At 41.3% G+C, this 25,684-nt stretch overlaps 3 protein-coding genes across 3 annotated transcripts in view; 1 reads left to right on the top strand and 2 right to left on the bottom strand.

Moving 5' to 3' along the window:
- Positions 1-3,843, bottom strand: part of slc30a6 (solute carrier family 30 member 6) — a 12,826-nt gene extending 8,983 nt beyond the window's left edge. The window contains exons 1-4 of the mRNA XM_039690361.2: positions 3,610-3,843; positions 3,428-3,474; positions 2,751-2,837; positions 2,218-2,302 (exon numbers count right to left, since the gene is read on the bottom strand). Of these exons, the coding sequence (XP_039546295.2) occupies positions 2,218-2,302; positions 2,751-2,837; positions 3,428-3,474; positions 3,610-3,802 (412 nt within the window). The 5' untranslated portion in view covers positions 3,803-3,843. The remainder of the gene's footprint in view (positions 1-2,217; positions 2,303-2,750; positions 2,838-3,427; positions 3,475-3,609) is intronic.
- A 635-nt stretch (positions 3,844-4,478) lies between these two features.
- On the top strand, positions 4,479-8,046 carry mpc1 (mitochondrial pyruvate carrier 1). The gene is made up of 4 exons (XM_089117376.1): positions 4,479-4,688; positions 6,198-6,294; positions 7,717-7,849; positions 7,948-8,046. The coding sequence occupies exons 1-4, from the start codon at positions 4,614-4,616 to the stop codon at positions 7,970-7,972; spliced, it is 330 nt and encodes a 109-aa protein (XP_088973502.1). The 5' UTR covers positions 4,479-4,613; the 3' UTR covers positions 7,973-8,046.
- Positions 8,047-10,040: 1,994 nt separating this feature from the next.
- Positions 10,041-24,589, bottom strand: chs1 (chitin synthase 1). Its single transcript, XM_039690360.2, has 19 exons — positions 24,448-24,589; positions 21,394-21,529; positions 20,342-20,527; positions 18,482-19,587; positions 18,288-18,386; positions 17,952-18,128; positions 17,685-17,832; positions 17,529-17,594; positions 17,002-17,236; positions 15,837-16,037; positions 15,273-15,557; positions 14,522-14,701; positions 13,843-14,383; positions 13,612-13,754; positions 13,160-13,515; positions 11,743-11,853; positions 11,439-11,656; positions 11,280-11,346; positions 10,041-10,359 (listed from the first exon to the last, which is right to left on the bottom strand). The coding sequence occupies exons 1-19, from the start codon at positions 24,492-24,494 to the stop codon at positions 10,285-10,287; spliced, it is 4,377 nt and encodes a 1,458-aa protein (XP_039546294.2). The 5' UTR covers positions 24,495-24,589; the 3' UTR covers positions 10,041-10,284.
- Between the last annotated feature and the right edge of the window lie 1,095 nt (positions 24,590-25,684).

Raw genomic sequence — 25,684 nt, 5'->3', positions numbered from 1 at the left:
GAAATGCATTATTTGGTGAATTGTTTGTTAAAGAGTCTGAGATGTTCTGGAGTAAGGGCGACAAGATGAAATGGTTGCTTAAATCGGCAGCTTTTGTTAGACTCGTTTATAGTAATAAGCTCACCCTTACGAAAAAGAAGTTTATTCAAGTGTGCCATTAGTATACTTCTTTTAAACTAAAAATAAGAAAGTATACTTTCAGTTTCTTTTTCCTGTACTTCTCAGATGTATACTTCAAATTACACTTTAGTGTTCTTGACTTATACTAAGAGAAAAGCAAGTATATTTATCCTGTTCTTGTACTCAATCTTTTGATCCAGAAATACTTAAAAGTATAATTAAGTATTCAAAGTATACTTGTATAAGTATTACAGTAAAAAAGTAAACTACTAGTATACCCATAAATTCACTTGCAGTACACATGAGATACATAATTATGAACTAGTTCTGTTCTTACTGTTACACTTATAGTACACTTAAACATATACTTTTATGTACTAAAAGCAGTATTAAAATAGTACACTTACAAGTTTACTACTAGTACATAGTGACATTAGTATACTTACTACATAATGTATACTTAAAATACACTTGAACATTACTTAAGTATACTACATAAAATGAACTTGAAATATACTTCTTTTTCATAAGCTCATGTATGTGATGCCTGCTGTCTGACTGGTCGTACTGGTGTCTTACGAGCACATCAGGGCTGGACGTACAGTAGTGTGCATCACAATAATAAAAACTATTCATTCATTCATATTTAAGTTGTGAAAATTTCACTTCAAAACATTCACACATTTCCATTATTAAAAATACTCCATATTCAGCGTTCAGATTTCACGTCCAAAATATTCAGTCCGTTTAAAAATAAAATACAACCTATAATTTCCCATTTTCAGTCCATTTTACTTCACTTTACAAACTCAGCGACTCAAATCTGCAGGAAAAGCATTGAATGAAAAAAGTGTGTGTGTGAAATGTTTTGAATGGAAATATTCTCAGCTGAAATAAACGAGCATGTTGAAATGCGCTGCAATGCAAGCTGGGTAATGTGCAGTTCCACAGGCTTTACTGGTTCACCAGTGTTTGTTATTATTGTTCCTCCATAAATGAGCACATGATGAGCTGATCCGGAGTCTGTGGAACGGGTCGCACCGCACACACACCAGCGCCCACACACACACACACACACACCGACCTCGCAGGAACACGAGAGCGAGCGTGCCCGAGGGACGTAATGACAGATGATGCGTGAATAACCCCGAGCGGCGACACCGAATACACACACTCGTGTCCAGTACAGCGCTCAGATTAAGGAGACGTGTGTTTGTTTACAGAGCTGATCGATGAAGAGGAGGAGGAGATGAAGACGCAGTGGGAAACCCAGCCCGGCTCTCTGTCTGAATATTTAATGAGAGCATCCAAACACATCTGATCGTCCCCGAACCCTGACCTTCAGCCGTCCCGCGGCGGCCTCGTGGGAGCCGAGCGCCATTAGCATCGGGAGCCTGCTAGCGCCCGCCGCGCGAGTATCCGCTTTCTCTGCTGCGCTCAGCTGTCCTCGGGCAGGAACACGCATCGAGCGCCGGCTCCGGTGTCGTCCACACATCAGATCGCTCCAGATGTAAACTAAAAGCTTTATTGACCAACGACAGGCCAACACCTGGCGGGAGGAAGTGGCGAGTCAGAGAGGAAACCGAGACCGGAGAAGGACCGATACACACTCCTCCAGCCCTTCCCGTCACACACACACACACACCGGGAGAAAGACTGATGATCCAATACACACCAACCCTTCCCGTCACACACACATAATGGCAAACAACGTCGGAGCAGTGCATGATGGGACTTTGAAAGGTCAGGGCGCGAGTGCAGAGCTGTGATTGGCAGATATTAATCATTATCACGGGTTAACGAGCGTTAGATGATGGCGAAGGCTGTGAGATATCTCTAGAGTTCAACAGTTGACTTGTTTAGAAATGGAGTAGAATTATAGTGTGGTTGGTCAGTCGCTGGTGCTGGTGTGATGATGTCAGTGTCCTGTGAGCCTCCTGCATCTGTGCTGACCAATGAGGCGCAGGGACGCTCGTACATCGGCCGACGCTCGTCTGTGGTGTTCTCGTATCATCATCCGCTAGTATATTACAGGTCATGACGCATGATTATTGGATGGGGCGCTGAGCATGCTGGGTAATGTGTGCCGTCACTCACCCATGCTGTTCGTGGAGCTGCACCACATCAGCAGACAGGCCGTGCAGACGAGATTCAGCGCGCCGAACAGGAGGATCCTCCACGACTGACACACACACAGAGAAATCACTCAACAAACAGAGAGTTAGAGTGTGTGTGAGAGAGAGAGAGAGAGAGAGAGAGAGAGAGTGCCTGTGTGAGTGTGTATGTGTGTTTGTGAGTGTGTGCCTGAGTGTGTGTGTGAGTGAGAGCGAGTGTGTGTTTGAGTATTTGTTTGTTTGTGAGTGAGTGTGCGTGTGTGAGTGAATGTGTGTGTGTGTGTGTGTGTGAGAGTTTGTTTGTTTGTGAGTGAGTGTGTGCGCGCATGTGTGTGTGTGTGAGTGAGTACATGTCAGTGAGAGTGTGTGCCTGTGTGAACGTGTGTGTGTGTTTGTTTGTGAGTGAGTGCCTGAGTGTGAGTGAGAGCGAGTGTGTGTTTGAGTGTTTGTTCGTTTATTTGTGAGTGAGTGAATGTGTGTGTGTGTGTGAGTGAGAGTGTGTGATGCAGGACTCACCCGCCGGTCGGACGTCACCAGCCGGAACTCCTGCGCACACTTGCCCAGCACGGAGCGGTGTGTTTTGCGGAAGGGATGGATGGTGCCCTGAGGACAGACCAGAGAAAACTACATTACCCACACACACCATTATTGTGGGAATATGGAGCTTTGCTAATGACAAAACTCAGTAACATGCATCCTGATCCACTCTCATGTGCACATTTGGGTCAGCACGGTGATTTTGTTACTTTGTTTTAATAGAAATTAATACTTTTATTCATCAAGGACGCACTAAATTGACCAAAACAAGTGACAGCTGAGATATTTATAATATAACTTAGTTATATAATATAACTCCTGATCTTTTGAACTTTCATTAAATCAAAAATATCCTGAGAAATAAAAGTCACAGTTTCCACAGAAACATGAACTGTGTTCAACACTGATAATAATCATAAATGTTGTTTATTAGCATCAGATGCTCATTAGTCTGAAGGATCATGTGACACTGAAGACTGGAGTAATGATGAATAAATTACACAATTTTGAAAGTGTTTCAAATCCAAGAACTTGGCAAAAGTTTTCATGATTTTCCCCTTTAACGTGAACATTAATAACGCGTGACGTCACATGTGATGTTATGATAAGCTTCACATTATATTTCACACACATATATGAGCGAACACGAGTCTCACCAGCACATATGTGTCCGTCTCGTGCTTCTTTCTGTGCCCTGGAGCCTCTGGAGATGAAAATGAAACAGTTATTGATATATTCCACAGACAGTGTGTGTGTGTGTGTGTGTGTGTGTGTGTGTGTGTGTGTGTGTGTGTGTGTGTGTGTGTGTGTGTGTGAAGCGCCCGAGAGAAGCTCTCACCAGAGTCCTTGATGCCGAGCACGTCCAGCACCACCATGTCGGGTTTATCCGAGGGCGACACTTTCCTCTCGGTGACCCCGGACGGCACTACATCGGGCTTATTGCTCAGCTTTCGCCCGTAATAATCAGAAACATGACTGTGATACGGGTTATTATGAGCCATAACTGACGTGGACGAGCCGTCCAGCGCCATCTTTACTTCCGCGGAACGACCTGATCACATGCTTCCCGACAGCCAATCACAGCGCTGCTAGTTATTTACTCGGTTATCATCATAAACATTACTTTATAAAACAAAAAAATAAATGAGAGGGAATAAAAACACAGAGGATAATAAACCAGGGACATTTTTGGCAACACGTTACAATAAGGTTAATTAGTTAACAATTGTTAATTAACTAACATGAACCATGAGCTATACATTTGTTTCTGTATTTGTTAATCTTTGTTAAAGTTAGTTCATAAAATACAGCTCTTCGTTGTTTGTTAGATAGTTAGTTCACTGTGCATTAACTAATGTAAACAAGATTTTACTAAAATATTAGTAAATGTTAAAATTACCATTTACAAAGATTAATAAATGCTGTACGTGCAGTTTATTATTAGTTCATGTTAAATAATGTAGTTAACTAATGTTAACTAACGAACTTTATTATAAAGTGTTACAGATATTTTCTATTTAGTTGGGATACAGGCGATCGATCTAGATAAACGACGTTTATTTGAATAAAATTAATGCAATTGATTAACATGAGCAGTATTAATTGTTTAATTGTTAAATTTGCTGATTTAACTTTATTATTTATAAATTTGCGCGACTTTATATTTGACAGGATGTTGGAATGTTGACACCGGAAATTGCGTCATCGCGTATCTGCGCATGCCTGACTCTGTCCTCTAGTCCAGTCACTTCGGTTAGCTGCGGTAAAGCGCGCAGCAGTGTTTACTTTTACACAAACTGAAATCATATTCATATTCATCACTGTATAATTCGCGTGTTGACGATGGCAGGAACTCTTGCACGTAAAGCCGTGGATCATCTCCGCAGTAAAGAGTTCAGAGAGTATCTCATGAGGTCAGTCACTGTTTCTCAATAGCGCTGAGGTAAATAATGTCGATGTTTGAGAGTTATTCTACGGAATACAGTGAAATGACTCGCAGCCACACACACAGACTGCTGTTATGCACATAATAAACAGAAAACAGTAGTTTATCGTGTGAAGGACGTGATCTGCAGTTCCGCTGCACACCTCCAGAGGGCGACAGACCCGCGTCACGACAGCAGTCCAGAGTCCAGCTGACACTCATGGGCGCTTCGTCATCCGTCGAGCTGTATTTCACGGGTTTTAATTAATTATCATCATTGCTGTCACATGTCAATCTCTGAATATTCACGTTCTCACTATATTTTCATTCCCGAGGTTTAACGGCAGTAATGTGTCTACTTATCGACTTCTGCTGTTACGAAACAATAAACTCTAACCTGTACCAACCCGTTCGTGTGATTATAGGTCTGAACTAGGGTTGGTCTCGTTCTAAAAAGACAAACAGAAGTGAACATAATAGAAGTAATAAAGCAAATGTGCTGAACTAAACATTTTATTTTAATCAAAATCTTTATAATACATTTATAATACAAAAATTTTGTCAGTTGAAATGTTCAATTTCAAAACAATTTTCACAGGATATATTTTGAGTCTTTAAACTTTCGATTGACTTTACACAACACCATTTTAAACTAAAAACATAAAACTTTTAAAGCGTTTTGGCTGTTCGTTTACACAACAATGGCGCTCTGGGCCCTGAAAACGCAAGCTTTTGAAAACGACGCCAAACCATCTCTATGTAAACAACAAAAACAAAACGGTGACGTCGTGATGCTTATATGCATATGTCACTCATATTACATGTTTGCAGGTGTTTCTTGACAAAGTGATGTCGCCACCTGCTGTCCTGACATGTATATTACAGCCTTCTTAGTCATTTTTGCAGATCCATGTGAACGGGATTGTTTTGACATCGTTGTCATCTGCTTTCAGGTCATTAATTTATCATGTAAACACCCAGAAGGCCATATTATGAAGCGGGATGTTGACTATAAACAGGCTGATCCATTCCCCAGGGAATTTACTGAGTCCCCTTTAGTGAATCATCTTGGGACACGTTTACTCGACAACTGCGTCATTATTTGACCACAGCCTTGTGAACACACACATGCCGCGCTAACTCTCAGTGCGTCTTTTGCTTCAGTAAAATCAGCGTGTCAGTCTCACGCCCGCTGCACGCGAGTTAACCGTGCCCACTTATTTACATGTCATATACACAGATTAAAAAAAATCTGGACAAAATAACGATATATACCCTAGGCCTACCGTAGGGCCAGTTCTCGTCTTTGATTATTCTGAGCTCCAGACGCATGATATTGTGCACTGCTGATCTTCTGTGGATGTGTGTTTTTCTTCTTGTTCCCGCCGGACCTGCTCTTCCTGTGGGGTCGTCCCCTCAGCACGGTAAGTCCTCAGCGTTATGATATCCTACGATTATTATGAAGATTATTATGATCATGATTGTGTCTGCTGTCCGCTCAGCACTTCTGGGGTCCGGTGGCCAACTGGGGTTTGCCCATCGCTGCCATCAGTGACATGAAGAAGAGCCCCGAGATCATCAGCGGCAGGATGACCTTCGGTAAGAGCTGGACCCGTCTGACCTCTGACCTGTCCTGATCACTCACTGTTTGCTCGTTTGGGTTCTGCCAACGGTTTCCACCATTCTGTCACTGATGGAGTTCTGGTTTGACTTTCGGCTGCTTAGTTGGGGACATTTAACTTAATATTCAGCAATATTATTGATCATCTGCATTGGCACCATTACATGAGAACTGGAGGATGACATTTTCTCCAGAGAGATACTGTACTGCACTAATGAACTGAATTAATACATATTTTACAACAGACAGGAACCATCACTGAACTTTATCTCTGTAAAGCTTAGGGTTGGGTATCGAGAATCGAGTATCGATTGGAACCGGGACTAACTTTTCGTTTTTCCCGGAATCGTTCAAAAGTTAAAATTTCGATTCCTAGTTTCGATATTCACAGTCTGCCGAGCGGAAGAAGAAACCGCTGAACAACACCAACGAAGAAGCGTCTACCGGAAGTGTTGGCATAACCGCGCGAGTCGAACATGAGTAGCTTACGTCGGAGATCCAAAGTGTGGCTTCACTTTTCTAAAATTAACGAAATCTCGGCAAAATGCAAAATTTGTGACAAAAGGAGTATTTTTACAGAAGGAGTATTTCCTTCAGAAAGGCCGTTGGTTAGCAAGGTTAGCTAAACTTTTTTGACCCTGCCTCTTAAAAGAATCAGAATTGAGAATCGTTAGGAACCGGAATCGAAACAAGGAATCGGAATCGGAATCGTTCAAATTCAAACGATACCCAACCCTAGTAAAGCTGCTCTGAAACTCTCTCCGCTGTATAACTAAAGCTGACCTGACCATGGCCTTCTTTACACTGTCAGGGAAATGTGACCCAATTCTGATGTTTTGCTCATGTGACACAGATCGCATGTGTTCTGTGACGGTGTAAACAGGAAAAAACGCATGCATTTGGATGTTTCGAGATCGGTTTAAGGCCGTTCATGTGGTAATAAATCCGATATGTGCCGATGCGACGGTCATGTACGCAGGCAGATCGGGTGTGCTGGGGCATTAGGCTAGTCTCCGCTGTTTAACGACGCGAGCCAACCTGACGCGCCTCCGCAACGGGACGGCGAAACACGTCGCAGGAGAGGATTGTGGACACACGGTGGCAACATATCAAAGGGTCCCACCAGCCCTGAGAGCTCGCTTGCTGCTCGTCCATCTGTGCAAGGAGTCACATGACTTGTGCAAACACATGACTCGGACATGGGTCACAGTTTAAAGGACAAGTAAACAGATGGTCAAAATAAAAACGGATATAGGCAACAAATCACAATTGGGCATCAAAACCTGCAGTGTAAACAAGGCCTAAGAGACACCGTAGTGTGCAACAGACAGTCTCTGTGAGGTCAAAGGTGAACTCTTGCTCTGTGAGGTCAAAGGTGAACTCTGGCTCTGTTTCTCCAGCTCTGACCTGCTACTCGCTGCTGTTCATGCGCTTCGCCTATAAGGTCCAGCCGAGGAACTGGCTTCTGTTCGCCTGCCATCTGACCAATGAGACGGCCCAGCTCATCCAGGGCAGCAGACTCATCCGATACAAGTACGGTTATTACCCATAATGCCTGCTGTAAAGTCTGTTCTGCATGTGTTCAGGCTAGTGTGGTTCATACAGTAATGTGTTGTGTTCCTCTTCCTCAGCATGGAGAAGAAGACGGCCAAGTGATGAGGTTTCAGCCCCTCGGCCTCTTCAGATCAAACTCTCTATTCTGTTTAATGCAAATAAATAATCACAGATGATCCGTTTTACGCTGTTTTCTGTCTCTGTTACACATGTATGAGATTTTAAGCCTTACAACACAGTCCTGGAAGTTTCAGTAGAATTATTTGATTAATTTATTTCCATTCATAATGAAATCGGTGTGTAAACTAATTATGATTGAAAATAAAAAAAACCTAATAATGCTTTTTGACTGACTTTCCTTCCATCATTCTGTTCATCTATCCCTCATCCTCCGACCTCTAGCGGCCCCAAAGACCCCACTAACTGTGTGGCCTCATCCTTTCTTTTTATTTAAAATGAAATTAAAATAAAATTCATTAATGAGTGTGTGCTTGTGTGTGTGAGTGTTAACAATTATGGTAACACTTTACAATAAGGTTCGTTAGTTAACATTAGTTAATATGAACTAATAATGAATAGCACATATACAGCATTTGTTAATCTTTGTTAATGTTATTTTCAACATTTACTAATACTTGATTAAAATCTTGTTAACATTAGTTAATGCGCCGTGAACTAACATGAACAAACAATGAACAGCTGTATTTTCATGAACTAACATTAACACAGATGAACAAATGCAGTAACAAATGTATTGCTCATGGTTAGTGCATGTTAGTAAATACATTAACTAATGTTAACTAATGAACCTTATTGTACGGAGGCGTCTTGCATTCACTTGAAGAAAAAAAATCTACTCTGTTTTTCTGAATTAACGAGTTAATTTTTCATAAGAAAAAAAATTTTGCTCTGTTTTTCTGAATTAACGAGTTAATTTTTCATGAGAAAAAAATATTTTGCTCTGTTTTTCTGAATTAACGAGTTAATTTTTCATGAGAATTTTTTTTGCTCTGTTTTTCTGAATTAATGAGTTAATTTTTCATGAGAAAAAAAATTTTGCTCTGTTTTTCTGAATTAATGAGTTCATTTTTAATGGATTTTTTTTTTTTTTGCTCTGTTTTTAGTTAATTCTGAGTTAATTCAGAAAAACAGCAAAAATAAATTTTCTCATGAAAAATTAACTCATTAATTCAGAAAAACAGAGCAAATTTTTTTTCTCATGAAAAATTAACTAATTAATTCAGAAAAACAGAGCAAAAAAAATTCTCATGAAAAATTAATTCAGAAAAACAGAGCAATTTTTTTTTCTCATGAAAAATTAACTCGTTAATTCAGAAAAACAGAGTAGATTTTTTTTCTTCAAGTGAATGCAATACGCCTCCGTATTATTGTAAAGTGTTACCACAATTATTTATTATTTTCACACACAAACTCACAAGTATCATAATCAGTGTGTGGGCTGTGTCTGATGATGGCTTACCGCGGAAGATCGAGTGGAAAACAGAGTTGAGGACATCGAAAAACAAACAACTTGGATAAAAACGGTGGAGCAGTGGAGCCACAAAACGGAAAGCTAAAAGGGAGAAGGATAGCGGAGAGGATTTATTAGGAGTAATATTATAATATTAATAGCGATGCTAGCAAAGAGGAGTTTAGCGCAACATCCAGCCTTGCTATTTCAGGTGAACCTGAGCATCAGCACCAGCGCGACAGGTGAAATATGATGTTCCTGTCCATGTGAAATATCTAGAAACTGCATTTATGTGCAGATCACTCACGAGCCGCCTCTAAAGATGCTAGTGTGCACGTGGCCTTGAGGAGGGGTCTCACTTAGCCAGTGACAAACTGAAGGGGAGCGCTCGTTTCCCACACGGCGGGAGTTAATAATGAACAGAACGGATGAGTCAACAACACCGGGCAACAGTCGGAGCTCGTCAGAGACCTGGCCTTTCCTGAAGAAGCCTCCAATATCCATCCATCCATCCATCCATCCATTCATCCGTCCACATCCATTCATCCATCCATTCATCCATCCATCCATCCATCCATGGCAAATGTGATATTACTGAAGCCTGGGTAACACTGATGACAAACTCATCTTGCTTTTCATTACCATAAAAAGAGATATTTTAATGAAATGTATTTCAGTAAATCGATGGGTCCAGATCAATTTGATACAGAACATTATTTTATTAATATTTGACAAATATTCACACTAATATAAACTATGCAAATTATCAAAAGGTAAAACATTCATAACATTTTCATACATAGAAAATAGTGACTTTTATCCAGTGCAAAAATCTATAGTAAACAAATCCTAGCTCCAGTTTCGGGCAGGTGGTGTGAATCTTTCACGCAGGAGAAACCGCTCTTTCCCTCCGCCTGTAACTAGGAGTGAACGAGGGATTGTTTCACAAGTCGTCGCCGGTGATGAAAAGAGTACTCTGCATCTCGTTCCCCAGGACAAACCCGTCATCCTCATCCTCCTGTGAACAACACAACCATCATTAAAGGAGAGTGTTGGGGTCACTTCGCCTCACATCTGGGACTTGAGTTACGGAATCAAATTACTTTTTTCCAAGTAAAGTTACAATTTTAAATTTACAACAAAATATCTGAGTTCAATAAGTAACGCAAGTTACTTTTTCACATTTATTGACTGACAGCTCTCTGGTCCTCATGTTGAGGATCATGGGTAAGTGCAGAGGTGTGTGTGAGTGTGTGTAAACCTGATGGTTATTGTAGTTATAGACTAAAGGCGAGCGTGCATATACTCATTTCACTTGCACAAAAAAGATTCAGTATCCCTCAAAATGAATCAAATCAGTGAAATGCAGAATCAGAATCGGTGAAGTAAGTGTTAAACTTTCTGTGATCCACAGCTGAAGATTTGTTTGTTTGCTACTGGATATGCAGGAATCTGAATTTCCTTCAGCCTTATTTAAATTTTGGTCTGAAAGGGCCTTTATATTTGCCCAAAAATATAACTTTTTTGTTAAAAAAGAAACAAGCCCAGCCCAGGTCAGAAAAAGTAACGTAACGCTTTGCCTTTTCGTAAAAAGTAACTAAGTAATGCAATTTGTTATTTTTTAAGAGAGTAACACTGCACACTGCCTCCGAAACTCTCGTCCATCATAAAAACAATCGTATCGGGTTCGATTTTCTGCATTTTTCGCATCCGTAGCAAGCAGTTTGAATGGTGTTTACAGTTCCGAACTACCAAATTACGAATACAACAAAACACATACGAAAACTTTGGTGTGCAATGTGCAATGGCCTTAACGCAATATTGTAGTGGATTGCTTTTTAAAGTAACTTTCCCCAACACTGCTTATATCGGTTCACATCCAGATAAAACAGTGTTAGCTGAATCATGGCTGAACGGCACTAAAGTGTGTTTACTTACCTCATCCTTCTGCTTGTAGTTTTTCTCTGTGCTTCTGTACGAGACCACATGGATGAGCGTGTAAACCCTGTAATGGAAGACAACAGGGCTTCAGTCTCAGGTAATCAAGGTCCACATATATATATATATATAATGTTGGATTGGGGGCCAGTGTTGTACCTGTGGTAGAGCATCGCCAGGAACTGAACGATCAGCAGAACGGCGAAAGACAGCAGAAACATCAAACTCAACGGCTCCACCTTCATGGGGTCTGGGGCCAACGTATTGTTCGGATAGTACTTAGGAATCTCAATGCTCAGAACATCACTGCCAATGGCCTGAAGGAAGAACGTCGCTACAACCCATAGGACGTTAATTATGAAGTACAAAAACACGGCCTGCGCACACAAAAAAAGAGAATATTCACATTTAGCAGATAAAATTACAGGCCAGAAAAGATGATTTGTTAATTTGCCAACCTTACCTTGTTTCGTAGAGACTTTAGCTCCCGTGTCACTTCGTCGAGATGAGCTTTGTCGTCTTGAATGGGCTTGAGATAGCGCTCCAGCAGTTTATTCCAGAAATCAGTTTCATCCTGGTAACACAGGGACACAGTTTTCTTTCCTTCGTATGACATGGTAGCGCAAGCAACTTCATTACCAGTGATGATATGGCTCCATTTAAAAGTCGATCAGTTAATTTAGCCTTAGCCAAATGCATTGATAAACCACTGAAGCTTCACACAACAGGATTCTTGTTAAGAAAAAAACGGGGGGAAAAAACAAATAACTCCTCCTGAGACAACTCATTGTTCCCAAGTCTTAATAAAGATTTGTATAAAATGAACGAATCATTCATGATCGACCCATTTCTTCTGTTCCGACGCGAGTAAAAACACGAACACACTGGAGAGCCGCTTTATAGCAGAACCTGAAGCTGTGATTCTGACTGAAAGAGACACTGACACTGTTTGTCATGTTTAATACTGTAAAGCTTTATCTATTGTATAAAGTTCTGTACGAATAAACGTAACGCGACTGTAGATCTGAATCTCAGAGCTGGAGCAAACGTCTCCACGTCACTGTGATCAGATGCTTTCTGAACCGCTGTTTTCTCGTTGGTATTGTGTGTTTATTCTGTTATTGAGAGGAAAGAGCAGATCATATTTACATATTCATATAAATGTGGGCGGAGTCATTATGTTCACTACAAAATTGTGGGCGGAGTCATGATGTTCACTAACAGAATTGTGGGCTGAGTCATGATGTTCACTACATACTTGTGGGTGGAGTCATGATGTTCTCTAACAGAATTGTGGGCGGAGTCATGATGTTCACTACATACTTGTGGGTGGAGTCATGATGTTCACTAACAGAATTGTGGGCGGAGTCATGATGTTCACTACATACTTGTGGGTGGAGTCATGATGTTCACTAACAGAATTGTGGGCGGAGTCATGATGTTCTCTAACAGAATTGTGGGCGGAGTCATTATGTTCACTACAAAATTGTGGGCGGAGTCATGATGTTCTCTAACAGAATTGTGGGCGGAGTCATGATGTTCACTACATACTTGTGGGTGGAGTCATGATGTTCACTAACAGAATTGTGGGCGGAGTCATGATGTTCTCTAACAGAATTGTGGGCGGAGTCATGATGTTCACTACATACTTGTAGGTGGAGTCATGATGTTCTCTAACAGAATTGTGGGCGGAGTCATGATGTTCACTACATACTTGTGGGTGGAGTCATGTTCACTAACAGAATTGTGGGCGGAGTCATGATGTTCTCTAACAGAATTGTGGGCGGAGTCATGATGTTTGCTAACAGTATAATAGCTGCAAAGGTTTTTCAAACTTATTTTAAACGAAGGGCAAAAGATAACTTTGCTGTGAGCCTCACCTCAGATAGTTTCTCAACCTGTGGCGCCACAAGCGTTCTCTCGATCCCCCTCTTGACGCGACGCTCCAGTCTCTGCGCTCCGTTCTCGATGCGGTTGGACTTTACGATGCGTCTGGCGGCTTCATTCAGAGCGTACTGCAGTTCCTCCAGCTGAGACTCGGTCAACACATCCTCCGGACCCACTTTATCCCTCAGCTCATCATTCAGGGTGTCGGTGAGAATCGACACCAGTTCCTCGCACAGATCCTCCTGGTTCTTGTTCCTCAGCGTGTATCTGATCTGCTCCTGAAGGTTTCTCTTCAGATTTGCATAGGTCAGTTTCTTCAGGAACTCTCTCTTCACAGGCTCCACCCAATCTGTCCATCAGAATAAGAATTATTAATAATTATTCAATGCACAGACCAACTTTACACTCATGAAACCCTGTGTTCAAGAAAAGGAAGATCTCTTACCACTCTCAGGCACAAATTCCTTTGGCTCCAAATTATTGTAATCAAAATCATCATCATCATCGTCGTCATCGTCGTCATCGTCTGTGTAGTCTGTGTCATCGTTAAATTGGTCCGGTTTCTTCTCAATGCTTTTGGAACTCCCACTGTAAGATTCATTTAGAGGGACCATTTGTTAACCAACAAGAACTTTTCTTCTGCATTGTAATCCAAACACAGTTTCATATTCTTTACCTTCTCTCAGAATCCGAGTCTTTTTCCTTGTTGTCCTTGTTGAGATTCTCTTTGGATTTGTCCTTCTTAAGGCTCATCTCCTCGTCGAAATCCAGAATGTGTTTGTTGGCCTCTATATGGCTCGGTTCTTCGTTGGCGCTCTGAGCCGGCAGCACGACGGGCTCGGGTTTGGCAGCTTGTGCTGGATTGACGGCTTGCTGCATTTGTTGAAGCAGTAGATTTTCTGTCTCTTGAGTGACTTGGATTTTCACATCCCAACAGCACATTTTGCAGTCGCGATTGCACACGACACCCACTTGCTTTTTATCCTCCTTGCCCTTGCTGGTTTCTCGAGTTCCCCAAGATACAATGTGCATGTTGACTAGGGAGTATATGGTGAGGAGGAGATAGCCACTGGGAATGCAGATGAAGTACATCAGACCGTAGATGATCAGAGTGCTCTCTTGAGGGTGCAGGATGGCTGTCACCAAGTACATGATCGCACCGGACACCAGGAAGAGTCCAGTAGGAGTTATAAATGTTTGTTGTATAACCATGTCACCTAAAGTAAGAAATCCAATGAGATGGAGTGTCACAAAGCACATTTTCAACACAATTCCAATGAGGAAAAAGGAAAAAACAAGGAAAAAACAAATGAGGAAAATGGAAAAAGCAAGGAAAAAACAATAACAATAATTACCAATAATGGAAAAGAAGGATGCAGTCATCAGGAAGGCATATATCACACTTAGAATGGCAGCAATTGTGATTTGGAAGTTGGGTTTGGCCAAAAAACATATGATCATGTAAATTGTTGGAGGTATAACCGCAATTATTATGGAAAGAGTGCCTGAAATTCCAAACACAAACTGGAATGCTCCTAAAATGGAAAAAGAGAAAATAAGCAGACTTTGTGTTCACTTTTCATACCTTTATACATTCAATATGTGTATCATTAAATCATAAAATAATCATCCACTCCTGCTCCTGGAGAATTCAGCTCCAACCCCAATTAAACACACTTAAACCTGGTCACAAGGCAGACTGGAAACGTCCAGGCTGGTGTTTTGAGGCAAGTTGAAGAAAAACTCTTCTCCAGGGCCGAGTTTGGACACCCAATCACAGAATCTTGATTATTCTTTATATATTTTTAAAGTTACTTTGCTGGGGCTAAAAAAACAGGTCACACCAGCCTATGAAGGTCAGCTGGTTAACCAGCTCAACCAATTCTCTAGCAGACTAGGTAATACACCAAATATACAGGTTAACCAAGTGGTCTACTACATGGTTCCTCAAATCCAGGCCTGGAGGCCCACCATCCGAAAGAGTTTAGCTCAAACCATGATCAAACACTGATGCAATTTTCTATTAACTCTGAAGACCTTGACTAACTTCTTCAGGTGTGACTGAAATCCCTTTCCTTGTTTTTCACCAAGTCTTGGTCTATGTACCTGCAATCATGAGGGTAACGGATGCAGGTCCCAGAATGGAGGAAGCCACGGTGAAAATCTGATAAAAGATGTAGAGCATGGAAATGGAGGTGTTCCTCTTGACCGTTTCTGCCCCGCTGTGGAGCAGATCCAGAGTGTTGGCCAGTGTCGAAGGACCCCATCGACGTCTCTGGTTGTAAAACTCTTTGAACTCTTGAGGAGAGTTGGTGTAAGCGTCCGAGGCGGCGTTATACTCCACACGCCAGCCCTGCTGCAGGAGAAGAGTGCACAGCCAACGGTCCTCACCTAAACGCGAGCGGTTCGGTAAGATGATGACGATTAAAGGAAGCTGACTGTACACATTCACATAGAATGATCTGAACAGAAGACCCATATGCAATAAGCCTTGCTAATCGTCTGCTACACTGGGCTGTGTTTCCTAAAAGCATCGCAAGCCTAAGTTGATCGAAGGACAATTGCCACCAATGGTCTTTATAATCAACTTAGGCTTACAACGCTTTTGGGAAAAACACATGCCAGAGTTACATGCCTTTTGGGCGGGGATTAGTAGGGATAGGGATTTACCTTGATCGTACTGCACATACTCAGAGGCTCGGGTGGCTTTGGTGGTGTATCGTTTCAGGACGTTGTCGTCCATCAGCGCAGATCCTCTGAACAGACTGAAACAGCCTGGACTGCACAGGACTGACCCAAACACGTGCTCTGCTGTCTTCTGAAGCCAGTGACCCACTGCATACTCGAACTTCTGATACCACACCATTGGGCCTGAAACATCACATTCACAGAGCCAAAGAACATGAATCGCTGTCTTGAACAATGGACTGAAGTGTGCATTACTGCATTGGAGCAGTTTATTTTTCCAGGGACGTCTTTCTGATAGCTGAGCAATGTTATCGCATTGTAAATGGTGGTTGTCATGTTTTGTTAAGATTAGCTATCTTTTTGATGGATCTTTCTAGCATGCATGGTGTGGTGCGACGTTTATATAAAACTGCAATAATTACCGGGAAGGGTTTATGTCAATGGACTTTGTATATTGATCAGTGTTTGAATTGTAGGTCAATAAAAGGGCACGTCATTATCTGCTATATAATCCAGTGCTGCTTTCATCCTTTATGCCATATACGTGTCTTTTGTCAGTTCTATGTAATACTGTTATGTAATTCAAAGATGTGTTTTTAATATACTACTTTCCAAATAATCAAAATGGGACAATAACTGTTCATTTTTTCTCTGTACACTTGGGGTGCAACGGTACGGACGTCACGGTTCGGTGCAAACAGTCAGACGACGAATACAGTCAGTAGTTCAGATTTAGAAGCCACCTTTTTTTCTTCTGGCTCATCTTTCCGTGAATTCTTGAAAAAGCGCCAAATTGAATGTGCATTCGCCATAGTCACCGCATGTTAATGAACTCTCACGGGCAAAGAAAATGACAGCGTAGGCAATGAGGAATAAAATCATTAGCCCTACAAAAAAATAAGCTATGCAAGAGTGCAGTCTGTTTATACAGTAAAGGAGGCTGTACTGGACCAACTAGAGGACTGAATGCTGCTAGATGGATTCATTTGCACTACTGTCTGTTCAAAATAAATGAAACCTAGCATTGGGGATTTATTGCTTTTCCTGTTCCCGAACTCGTATCGAACCGTGACCCCAAACCCGAGGTAGTACCGAACCGTGACTTCTGTGTACCGTTGTGCCCTTACTGAACACTGATGACTTTTACCCATTCCAGTGGGGTGGATCCGTCCACACGCCGCTCCCACGGTGTCATACATTCTCAGACGGTCGACGAGCAGTATCAGAGCGCCCGGCTGGAAGTCTGTGTCTCCATCCAAAGCCATGATATACGTGTTGTCGTCAGATATATGCTTCCTCTTGCTGTCATTATCATGCGAAGGTAGTAAATAAGTCTCACTATCTAATGATATGAGACTGGCACGACATGGGTTGTTTTGTCTCTGTAAGAACACAGTTTCAAAAAACAGAAAGTTATCTTCAGCCGTATGTGGATAGTAGGACGACTAGGGGTTGCAAAGCTTTTCTGGGTGGTCTCGACATGGCTGCTCAAGTCAAACGAGTTAGTCTTTGCGTCTCTGGTCTCTAGATATGGCTTGGATCCTTCAATGCAAGTGTGTGAGACCTTTTAACGTAAATTTAGTCAGCTGTATGGTTTATGCATGCGGCACGGACAGTTTAGGGTAAGGGGGTTGTTCGAATCCCTAAACCAACATATGATCAATGAAAACCTACTGTTATTTTCTGAGGGTTTTTGACATTGTATCCTTTCCAACCAAGCAGGTAATACAGGTACATGATCTGAAAATGCACACGTGTTCAGTCAGGTTCAGGTAAGTAATTAATTATTGAATGATTCTTCATACTAAGGACTAAGGCTTTGACGTTCACCTGTGACCATCTCTTTTTATTTCGAATCAGAGCTTTGTCCTTCAGGTGGACATAAAGCATGTTTCCCTCCGGCATGACAAACACAAGACGACCACCGTATGGCGTTTCAATGATAGAAACCTCATCGGGCTCCTTATTTGTAAATACTCTTGAGGGCGAAAACAGGGAAATATGGTTTACAGTTGGTTGTGAAATATCAATAACATGAATCTGCCCAAATGAGTCACAGACCATAAGCTGATAACGGATAGGAAAACTTTGCCTTACCTGTACACCTCCATGACAACATTTATCAGATCAGAAACATACGAGTTGACAAGCTTTGTCTCAGTGCCAGTCTCTTTGTCTTTTTCTATCATGAAGGCATCGTCGACATAAATATGGCACTCAAAGTCAAAGACGTCCTTGTGTTCCTCCTTTGGATCTCCTCTGTATCGGTCCAATCTGAAACCAACACACAGGGGATGTGAACAAAGAACACCTGCCGGCCGCTCGAAAGTTCTTTACTGATGATATATACCAAGGACCAACTGGGTTTCTCTTTGCTTAAGGGAATTCCAGCTGCAATACATTTACATAGCTCATCCACCACAGTATAAATACCTGAACATTGAAGTCAAGATTTTCAGCATCTCGTCATATGTTTCATGCCACATTGTTGCACAAAGGTAGATGACACAGTTCTCCACTTCAATGTCACTACTGCTCGACAGAAAGGAAACAGATTGACTCGATTAATGCACTTGTACTGTATTACGTTTATCGTATTTATCATGATTTTGTCTGAATGGATGTACCTCTCCTTGTTTGCCGTACGAATGACTTTCATTTTTGTGTTCAGCAGCATAGAGAGGTCGATGAAGGCGGATTCATACAGGCGGCGTACGAAAAGCTGAGAGGTGCGTTCGATTCTCTGCACTTTTATTTTCCACACGTAATACGTGCATGCGATGAGCCCGAGCCACATGCACACCCCCTCCAGCGCCAGCATGGAGAAAGGCCACATGGCGTACGGATTGTTGAGGGACGTTCTGCAGATGCTGTAGGAAATCTCCAGAATTACAACCGGGGTGGTGTTGAGGCCCTTGATATTTTGAAGTTCATAGCAAAATGGCCAGAACGGAGAGGAAATGGCTTGTGTTTTATTGTCACTGTTAATAATCATCTCCATGGGAGATGCAATTGCAGGCGGAGGGACTAGATACTCAGCTTGCGTCAAGAAAACCGTAATGCCCAGCATCAGTGTTACTGGACCGATAAATGACACAGGCAGGGCAAAACCATGTCTCACGGCGTGGATCTTGCAGGCCACGACTCCAAACCAGTGGCACGCGGCAGAGCAGAACGCCTGCAGGAAGAACAGCCCGAGGCCTATCTCTATCGTGCCTTTACTGGCTTTGGTGTAGGCATCCCAGTCAATGGGAGTTTTAGCTATCAAGCAGAAGTACAGGAAGTACACCCCCAGAGTCACGACTATTCGAAGGAGGCTGGTGAACATATACACGGAGTCTCTGAAAGAGTCCAGTTCCTTGAGCATCTCCTGAATGTTAGTGCTAGCCTGAAACGGGTTCTCCCACCAGTTCAGAGAAACCAACACCGAGGCAAATATCGCAATGCCGACATATAAGAAAGGATTCTCTATTTGTGCAATGGTGTGTGTGGATTCTCTCACGTAGTAGTCGATCCCCAGTAGCGTGTAACCGCTGAGCACTAGGATGAGGGAGCATATGGGGTAGATGATCATCCAGTTTCGTGTCTGCAGGCGGAAGGCGATCTGGAGCATGGCCGAAAGGATGCAGATCCCTCCAGGGATGGAGAGGTTTGTGAGGATATCAAGCTGAGGCATCACAACGAGCACCAGCACTGCCGTCCCGACCGCCACCAGACTCTCAATCCCACACATCTGCAGAAGCATGAACACATTTCAACTTCCAGTGCACTCATCGTGTACATATCACCAGTTCATGCATGTTTGAGCTGCAGCGACTACTCTTCGCCGCCAAGTCGCCATTGCTATCTCATAGCACGAGCACGTCATTCGCTAAACGATCGTCTGGCATATCTAACCTGGAGGAAAATCCTAATTAAATCAGCTTTTTTTTGGTCGCCGGTTTTGCATAGCTGCTCAAAGCTGGTCTTTTATGGTTTGTAGTTGGTCCAAGCTGTGGTTGATTAGCTGGATCTATGGAAGTCTTGGCGCATAATTGGGTTAGGGAATGGAGACCACCTTGGCAACTGGATGGATTAAGATGGTCGACTGCTAGATTAGCTCTCATTTTAGCTTTAATATTTTTAGTGGAGCTGCTTTAAAGCAAGGCGTAACCAGTCCTTCTCCTGGAGAGCTACAACCCTGATTAAACACAAGCGAGTCAAGGCTTCAGGGTTACAACAAGCTGAAGTCTGCAGGAAAGCAGATGTGCCTTTGATTTTACTCACACCCAAGCCGTTTCACGTTTGATTTGGATTCGTTTTTCTATTTACTTATGTCAAATTTGTTGGTCTTGTTTATTATCACATAGACAGCACAAAAGGCTAGACATTTTTACCTCAAAAAGCCTGAACAGTGTCTGATGAACATAATTATACAGGTGGGCTTTCGGCAAAATTTGCCTCAAAAGTATTTGAAGTTCATGTTAATTTGCATCACGTCAACTCACAATTGCCAGAATCTTTCCCTTCGGGGCCACATAGCTCTTGAAGACACTCTTCCACAGAGACTTCAGGAACATCAGGAAGTTTGGCATCACCAGGACACACATCAACAGCAGCGAGTAAAACTGCTGGTCCACCTCGTTTCTCAAAGACTTCGGACTGGACAGAGTGATCAGAACCAGCAGAGAGCCCTGCAACACAGACGGACAGCCTTGGCATCAGTGCACTGGACAGAACCTGACGCACGTCAACATGAACCTGTCCTAGCATGTTGTGTGATCGTTAAAATGTCAGCAACTGCAATGAGAAACAAATTATTCTTTGTTTTTGGTCACACTTTAACTACTATGTGCTAACATGAACATGAAGAATTTTCGGGATATTCATGTTTTTACTGTTTTACGGTAGGGGTTAAATATAGAGTTAAATATCAAGAAGACTATGTATTTACTGTGTTCCCACATTTACTGCCACTGAGTTTGAGATATGGTTTAGGATCCAGGGTTAGGGTTATAGGGATGAGAGTTCGGCTTCAGGTTAATAAATTCAAGGACTTTTAATGGAGTAAATGGTATCGATTAGTTAAGCAGTTAATGACACCTAATGTAAAGTGTGACCTGTTTTTTCTATGAAAAATAACTATTAGAAAAATGCTTTGAATTGTCATTTTAAAACTCTACATGCTGTTTGAGATCCACTTTCCCTTCATGCACTGTTAAGATTTCTTTTCACAATTCGGTTATATTGTGTGTTTTTAACACTGGTTTACATGGTGTGTTTGCCCAATCTGTCTTCAGCAAGTCTGTCCTGGTCATTGAAGTTTTAAGACAACATTACAGAACTAAATGAATATGATCACAATAACTCAACAATAAAATATCTCAATAACTCAGCGATTCTGTGCATGCAAACCATAACCGTAGGCATGACGGGTCCAGATGTTCGTGCGAGCGGGAATCCCAGTGAGTGCACACGTCAGCATGGATACGGCGATCAGTAGACAGGGATGGGTGTTATCCTCTATAAATGTTTATGGTCATGAACAGTCATGACTCACCTTGCTCACGACGCCGCTGACCAGCACCAGCAGGGCCACGATCACGGCCACCAGGTTCTGCAGAATCCGGAAGCATGTTCTCTTCTGCTCTTTCTCGGCTCCGATCGGGTTCAGCTGGAACGGGTCCCAGGTGTCTCTGTGTAGACGGAAGACAGAAGACCACCGTCAGACAGAGGAACACGTGAGAGGTGCAACAGTGCTTAAAGTCAATGAAGAAAATGTTTAAATATTCCACGCAGTGTTGGGTAAGTTACTCTAAAAAAGTAATTAATTACTAGTTACTAATTACCTCTTCAACAGTGTAATTAGATTACTGTACTAATTACTCTCTCTAAAAAGTATTTATTTACTTTTAATTACTAATTACTTTCAAAATCCCATATCAATCTCAACCAGCTGAATAATACAAGGATAGACATGAATCTGTTTTAATTTTTTCAAATAAATACTATAAAATTGCATGAATTATCCTTAAACAGACCAAGGTGGAGAAGGTTACATTATAAAAACATACTTTTTAGCATCAGACAATACATTTTGATGTTAAACCCACTATTGTTTTATGTCTGATCTCATGACATTTCACACTTTTTTTCATACATATTTTACAATAATTCATACGAATTTGTACGAGTGCAGTCGTAATATTTAGACACCTCATAAAATGCATACGAATCGCTGTGAGATTGGATTGATCTATACACAGTCCCTCAATTACATCAGAAGTAACTGTAATTAAATTACAGATAAATTAAGAGTAATCCCTTACTTTACATTTTCAAGGGGAAAGTAATTAAATTACAGTAACTAATTACTTAGTAATTGGTTACACCCAACTCTGATTCCACGTGAGTGGCTCAACTATAAGTTTATCAAGCCACGAGAATACTTTTTGTGCGTAAAAACAAACAAAAATAATTACTTTATTCGGCTGTTCCATTTCTCCCTTCTGGGCCTGAGACGAGAGTTCAAGAGATTTCCACGACGCATGCGCGAGAACTGCCATCTTTCTTCTACTCCTTCTAGTTCAGTTCTCGCGCATGCGTCGTGGAAATCTCTTGAACTTTCTGGGCCGTCAAGTTCCAATCCCTTAGGAGCCTATGCAGCAGTGATCCAGCTCTCAGATTTAATCAAAAATATCTTCATTTGTGTTCCGAAGACGAACGAAGGTCTTACGGGGTTGGTACAGCATGGTGGTGAGTAATTAATGACTTAAGTTTCATTTTTGGGTGAACTATCCCTTTAAATGCAAAGCATGCTTTTCCTCAGGTCGGTCACCCTGAAGTTTGCTTTATGGGAGTAAAGTGTTTTTTTCTAAAAATCTGAAGAATGTGCAGAAAAAAAATCGTACCTTTTACCCTCATCACCTTTTACCCCTAAAAGTGCCCTGAGATACGTATTGCTATTCTATTTTTTACATATTTTTTACTTGTATTAATACAGTATGCAGCAATAAGGCTCCTGAAGATTGTGAAATACAGTCACTTCACACTGTGCTGTTCACAAAGTTCATTTTGTGCCTAACAACATACAGTATATTCAGTTTATGAAACCTCTCATAACTCACTTTTTGCCACATTTGCCAATGGCCGGTAACTTACGAAAATTTACAGAAATATTTTTTTACCAGCCATAAAAAATAAAGGAATCCATTGTTAAAGTTACAAAAGTTATTCAGTCAAGAGCAGTGCCGTCACTTTAAAGCTACACTGTGTAACTCTTTTAGTTTATTCTTAGCTAAAAACACTTAGTTCTTTCAAAAATATATATGTGCTCATTAATGTATATTTACTTCGTTCAAGTAATAAAGTATTCTCGTGAGTGCCATTGAAAATACATACGGGTAAGGGGTTCTAATGTCGGTCGCCATGTTGCCCCTCCATCTTAAATGCACATTAGCCAAAGAGGGACATAAACGTTAATTCAAGCTTCGCCTTTCGCGTTTACGTTTGAGTTAACACTCATGGACGAGGTCGAACTGGAAGCCACGTTAATCTTGGACTACATTGGCCACCGTAGGAGTTAAACGAAATCAGAATTGAGAGGAACAGAAACTAATATTCACTGGATGGTCATATGCCTTTTCACCACTAGATGGGGGTAAAAATCACACAGTGTAGCTTTAAGAGCGAATACACGGATCCGATATAGCGATACACACGCGTTTTAATTTATCAACCGTTTACATTCACTTAAGACATAACCTAACATAACATAACTATTTTTACATTTTTTTTACATGGATACTTTTCTAACGTAATTTTCTTTGAATATGTCGGTTCAAGTGCAAGAAGACGTGAAAGAGAGTTCTAATAAAAATATATATTCAGTATATAAAAAAATCGATTCGCATATGAATCGCGATTCTATCTTCTACCGATTTGTATTGATTCACAAATTTCAAAAATTGATTTTGTAAAGTGTTACACTTCTTTAATTTCGCAGTACTACTTACAGTTATTGACGTTAATCACAATAAGCTGCGAACGCGAGGACTCAATGCGGCGTCGTGCTGACGGACACACAGACGAGCTGTATATATATATATATATATATATATACACAGGTAGCAGTTTTTATTAAAGTAGAGGTAATGGGTTTATATACATCAATAATATCCTAAATATACCAAACGAAAAAAAGGTAAAGGAATGTAACTAATGCCATATTACACCAATATTATTACTTAGTAGTATTAGGCTATATGCGCACTTTTTTTTCAAAGCCAATACATTTTTAAATAAACATTTAAACTTTAATCCAGCATTATGAAGCATCTTTCTCAAGACTGTTGCTAAAGTATTTTGTGTTTATGTATGTATAATTTAAGTATTTTAAATATTAAACGAAATCAGCCAATAAAATAACTAAAAGATTTCACTTCAGCTGTTGTGTGAATGTGGTACTGCATTGCACTCCTATTTCCTGCATCTTCATTACAATGCTTTGTATTTAAGAACAATTCAACTTATTTGACCTCAATAATGAAATGAAAGCATTGAGCTGTGCTTTTAAACGCAGGACTGATTGTGTTGGTGACGGCGAGTGTTTTACCTGTGTCGTCCTTCTCTCTTTTGTCTCCTCTGCTTCAGTTCCTCCATCTCTGATCTGTGTCTCTCACTCCATTCACCAGCGCACAGGAATGAGACTCGCTGATGGACAGAAGACTTAAATCTCACTGAGTAATGCCTGCAATCTCAACCAGCTCACGGTTATAAAAGAGTCCAAAGATCTGCGAGCTTCATCCTTATTACAGCCCTGATCGGAAAACATATTTATGACCCGGACCAAAGTTCAGTCCAACGCTGAACATCATCATAATATTACAGGAGACTCTCAATCCTTTGAATAATGGATACATTTTGAAGGGAAGGAACTAATTAATCTGCCATTTCTCAGTCGCTTCATATCTTTTGAAACTCTCATTACAAAACTGCATTTATCAGGAACAGGATTTACACACAAAATATCATATGACTTCTAAATAATAGACTGAATCCTCATTGAAGAATGTCTTGAAGTTATCTCACACACACACATTTACTTGGCCGAATCCAAGGGTGGAGAAGATGAGCCGAGTTTTATAACTAATACAATCTGACGCACAACACTATCACACAGCGAACAGATAATGATGTCCTCTGATAAACACACAGCTGCATATTTACATCAGTTATATAAACATCATGATACCTCAGCTGTGTGATACTAACATTATTAGTCCTGATGGAGAATTGGGATCAGGAACGGTGGGGTAAATCGGATGAGCGTCAGATGACTGTGTGTGTGTGCGTGACTTTCCTCCACCCTGAAACTGTAGGATGAATAAAGCCAGAACTTCCTGGATGTTGCTGTTCACTCACAGATCAGCTGATTCTCCTTCTTAAGCTGCGTTCACACTACAAGCGTCAAAGCGACACGATACCATTCATTTAAATGAGCGTTTCCGGCGACACGAGCGACAGTGACCGTTGGCGACCGTCCAGCGACGCGACAAAGTTGAGATCTGTTCAACTTTATGCAAATAAACAGCAACTTTCGGGAGCAACAACCAATAGGAGTGAAGTCAGTGGAGTCACGTGATCGGTCACTCTTGAGCGCCGACAAGTTGAACGAGGCGCTAATTTTAGCAGTCAGAAACAGTCCTATAATTACTGATATATCTCCATGTACACACAGTGGTACTCGTCATGCTGACTGAATGGTTTCATGACTTATTGAGACCTCAGAGAATTGTGTCAACTTGTGTAAAAGTTAAACATGATGATGATGAGATGAATCAATGTAACTC

This window comes from Pimephales promelas, chromosome 11 (genome assembly GCF_988280905.1).
Source record: "Pimephales promelas chromosome 11, fPimPro1.hap1.1, whole genome shotgun sequence".
NCBI lineage: Eukaryota > Metazoa > Chordata > Actinopteri > Cypriniformes > Leuciscidae > Pimephales > Pimephales promelas.
The sequence above is the reverse complement of the archived record's forward strand: the minus strand, read 5'-3'. Positions and strand labels throughout refer to the sequence as shown.

Excerpts from the sequence above, each read along its gene's own strand:
- mpc1 (XM_089117376.1), top strand. The coding sequence starts at position 4,614 with ATGGCAGGAACTCTTGCACGTAAAGCCGTGGATCATCTCCGCAGTAAA. Across the intron at positions 4,689-6,197 it reads GAGAGTATCTCATGAGGTCA|CACTTCTGGGGTCCGGTGGC; the intron begins GTCACTGTTTCT and ends CTGTCCGCTCAG. Across the intron at positions 7,850-7,947 it reads AGCAGACTCATCCGATACAA|CATGGAGAAGAAGACGGCCA; the intron begins GTACGGTTATTA and ends CCTCTTCCTCAG.
- chs1 (XM_039690360.2), bottom strand. The coding sequence starts at position 24,494 with ATGGAGGAACTGAAGCAGAGGAGACAAAAGAGAGAAGGACGACACAG. Across the intron at positions 18,387-18,481 it reads CGTACGGCAAACAAGGAGAG|TAGTGACATTGAAGTGGAGA; the intron begins GTACATCCATTC and ends TCTGTCGAGCAG. Across the intron at positions 17,595-17,684 it reads ATAAAAAGAGATGGTCACAG|ATCATGTACCTGTATTACCT; the intron begins GTGAACGTCAAA and ends GTGCATTTTCAG.